The sequence below is a fragment of the Solanum verrucosum genome, unplaced genomic scaffold (assembly GCF_900185275.1).
Source record: "Solanum verrucosum unplaced genomic scaffold, falcon-dt-bn FXZP01000954.1, whole genome shotgun sequence".
NCBI lineage: Eukaryota > Viridiplantae > Streptophyta > Magnoliopsida > Solanales > Solanaceae > Solanum > Solanum verrucosum.
Genome location: NW_026020766.1, coordinates 7,501 through 10,947, shown reverse-complemented (window position 1 = coordinate 10,947; position 3,447 = coordinate 7,501). Strand labels below are relative to the sequence as shown.

The 3,447-nt window shown below is 34.6% G+C and overlaps 2 protein-coding genes across 2 annotated transcripts; both read left to right on the top strand.

The window, feature by feature from the left end:
• Positions 1–14: 14 nt before the first annotated feature.
• Positions 15–1,194, top strand: LOC125812802 (chloroplast envelope membrane protein). The gene has a single exon (XM_049492271.1). It carries the CDS (start codon positions 505–507, stop codon positions 1,192–1,194), a length of 690 nt encoding a protein of 229 aa, XP_049348228.1. The 5' UTR covers positions 15–504.
• Positions 1,195–1,413: 219 nt separating this feature from the next.
• On the top strand, positions 1,414–2,464 carry LOC125812801 (cytochrome f). The gene has a single exon (XM_049492270.1). The coding sequence runs from the start codon at positions 1,414–1,416 to the stop codon at positions 2,374–2,376; it is 963 nt and encodes a 320-aa protein (XP_049348227.1). The 3' UTR covers positions 2,377–2,464.
• The last annotated feature ends 983 nt before the right edge of the window (positions 2,465–3,447 follow it).

Genomic DNA, 3,447 nt, shown 5'->3' with positions numbered 1-3,447 from the left:
ATTTGAAATTCTTTCTTTTGTATTCTTTAATGACCAACAATTGGATTTCTTAATTAAATACTGAGAACTAGCCAATTTATCCCTTGCCAGTCATTTTTTTTTGATCATCCTAATATCTTTCCCTCAATTATTCTATTCCTGACTATGGGTAATCAGTGAAATTTTTTCGAAATATTGGATATTTTGATAGCAAAGGAGTTCTTTCGTCTCAAAATCTGAATAATATTCATTACTTAAAGTGGTTCTTTCGATCATTCATCGAAAGGATACACTTTATTTTTAATTTGACCAATTGAGATATCAGGAAACAATATTCTAAATTTCTTCATTCGAAGTGAATTCTTAGCCTATTTCTGTATTCTTTCTAGATTCAAAGACTAACCACAAAATCACAAAGAAAATAGATTCATAAGTTCGATACCTTGTATAAAACTCATGTGTGTAAGAAATATTCGATCGCATAGAGTGTACGAATGGGTTGATTAACAATTTACAGACGAAAAAATGGCAAAAAAGAAAGCATTCACTCCTCTTTTCTATCTTGCATCTATAGTATTTTTGCCCTGGTGGATTTCTTTCTCAGTTAATAAATGTCTGGAATCTTGGGTTACTAATTGGTGGAATACTGGGCAATCCCAAATTGTCTTGAATAATATTCAAGAAAAGAGTCTTCTAGAAAAATTCAGAGAATTAGAGGAACTCCTCTTCTTGGACGAAATGATCAAGGAATACTCGGAAACACATCTCGAAGAGTTTGGGATAGGAATCCATAAAGAAACGATCCAATTAATCACGATACAAAATGAGAATCGTATGGATACGATTTTGCACTTCTCAACAAATATCATCTGGTTTGGTATTCTAAGCGGGTATTCAATTTTGGGTAAGGAAAAACTTGTTATTCTTAACTCTTGGGCTCAGGAATTCCTATATAACTTAAGTGACACAGCAAAAGCTTTGTGTCTTCTTCTAGTAACTGAGTTTTTTCTCGGATATCATTCACCCCCAGGTTGGGAATTCGCTATACGCTCTATCTATAACGAGGTTGGAGTTGTTGCGAATGAGCAAACTATAACTATTCTTGTTTGCATCCTTCCAGTAATTTTTGATACATGTTTTAAATATTGGCTTTTCCGTTATTTAACTAGTCTGTCTCCGTCAATTTTACTGATTTATGATTCAATAACTGAATGATAAAGGATCCATTGATATTAATCTAATCCAATTAGAATGCTTGGTACTTTGTAGTTGTACATAAGCAAAGTATTGAAAATCATATTTACTCTTCCTATTTCTAACCATCGGGAAGATTCATCCTAGATTATTCCAGCAAATAGCAGAATCGTGGCTAGGGAACTATACTAGCGACCTACCCAATTTATTGTAGAAATTTTCGCGATCAATGATTGGACCATGCAAACTAGAAATGCTTTTTCTTGGCTAAAGAAACAGATTACTCGATCTATTTCCGTATCGCTCATGATATATATCTTAACTCGGACGTCCATTTCAAGTGCATATCCCATTTTTGCACAGCAGGGTTATGAAAATCCACGAGAAGCGACTGGGCGTATTGTATGTGCCAATTGCCATTTAGCTAATAAGCCCGTGGAAATTGAGGTTCCACAAGCGGTACTTCCTGATACTGTATTTGAAGCAGTTGTTCGAATTCCTTATGATATGCAACTGAAACAGGTTCTTGCTAATGGTAAAAAAGGGGGGTTGAACGTCGGGGCTGTTCTTATTTTACCGGAGGGGTTTGAATTAGCCCCTCCCGATCGTATTTCTCCTGAGATGAAAGAAAAGATTGGCAATTTGTCTTTTCAGAGCTATCGCCCCAATAAAACAAATATTCTTGTGGTAGGCCCTGTCCCTGGTAAAAAATATAGTGAAATAACCTTCCCTATTCTTTCCCCGGACCCTGCTACTAAGAAGGATGTTCACTTCTTAAAATATCCTATATACGTAGGCGGGAACAGGGGAAGGGGTCAGATTTATCCCGACGGCAACAAGAGTAACAATACAGTTTATAATGCTACAGCAGCAGGTATAGTAAGCAAAATCATACGAAAAGAAAAAGGGGGGTATGAGATAACCATAACGGATGCGTCAGAGGGACGTCAAGTGGTTGATATTATCCCTCCCGGACCAGAACTTCTTGTTTCCGAGGGCGAATCTATCAAATTTGATCAACCATTAACGAGTAATCCTAATGTAGGCGGATTTGGTCAGGGAGATGCAGAAATAGTACTTCAAGATCCATTACGTGTCCAAGGACTTTTGTTCTTCTTGGCATCTGTTATTTTGGCACAAATCTTTTTGGTTCTTAAAAAGAAACAGTTCGAGAAGGTTCAATTGGCCGAAATGAATTTCTAGATTCGCAGATTTATCGATATCAAGTACGTAAAAAGAACCAAATTCTTGTTGGCGATTATTTATGATCAAAAAAATGAAATTATGAAAACTCCTTTGTCTTATTTATACTCTTCTTCAAAATCTACATTACATACTCTTTTTCTACGAGATGCTGGGAATCCCTTGTACCACATAGTATGTAGATTTTGAAGAAGAGTATTTGGCTTTCATTTATTTTGATTTAGTTTTTTTTAATTGGAGTAGTGTAACTATGTTACTATTGCCAGATTTCACTGCCATAAAACGTATCAATAGTTTTCTATTCTAAATAGAAAGAAAGTCAAATTTGTCTAAATACTAGACATAAGGAAGCGGGGGATAAATGCGGGGAAGAAAAAATTCTAGCAGGGATTATTTGTCTTCCTAGTCTTCGACACAAGAAAGGGGTGTAGAAAAATCCTTTTTTCTTGTGTCGAAACGAAAGAGTAATGATTCTTGATCCTGTTTGTTAAAAATTCCTAGTCTTGGTTTCAATTTTTCCAGATGTATCAGAAACCCTACACCTACCCCCTTACATATAATATATGAATTGGTGGACAAACAAAACAAAAAAGAGAGGAAATTTTATTAATTAAATAAAACTTCTTCAATCAACTTATCTTATAAAAAATTTGATGATGAAATAGGAAAACAATAAAAAATAAATAGAGTAATGTAATATAGAGAGTGTAATATAGAGAGTAAGGTTCTACATTAGATTAGTATAGAAAGGATTTGCACGCTATCTAATATATGATAGCAGCCAAGAAATTGAGTGATTCCTTCTTTCTTCCAACTTTGAAAGTACTGGAAAGTACCGATAGATACTATCATATAAAAAGAAGAGGTGGTCTGACTAACTCAATGAAGTGAATTTTTCAAAAACATGCTCAGAAAAATGAGAAAAATGGAGTTTTTGAAAAGAAAAAGAAATCCATTTTATCATTTAGACGAAAAAAATATTATGATTCTTAAGAACTCAACGGGCCCTTCCCCTTCGAATCAAACAAACAAAGAAGGGAATCCCGTTAAGTTCTTACGCTTTCATGTTGA

Coding starts and splice junctions, on each gene's coding strand:
- LOC125812802 (XM_049492271.1), top strand. CDS start 505: ATGGCAAAAAAGAAAGCATTCACTCCTCTTTTCTATCTTGCATCTATA.
- LOC125812801 (XM_049492270.1), top strand. CDS start 1,414: ATGCAAACTAGAAATGCTTTTTCTTGGCTAAAGAAACAGATTACTCGA.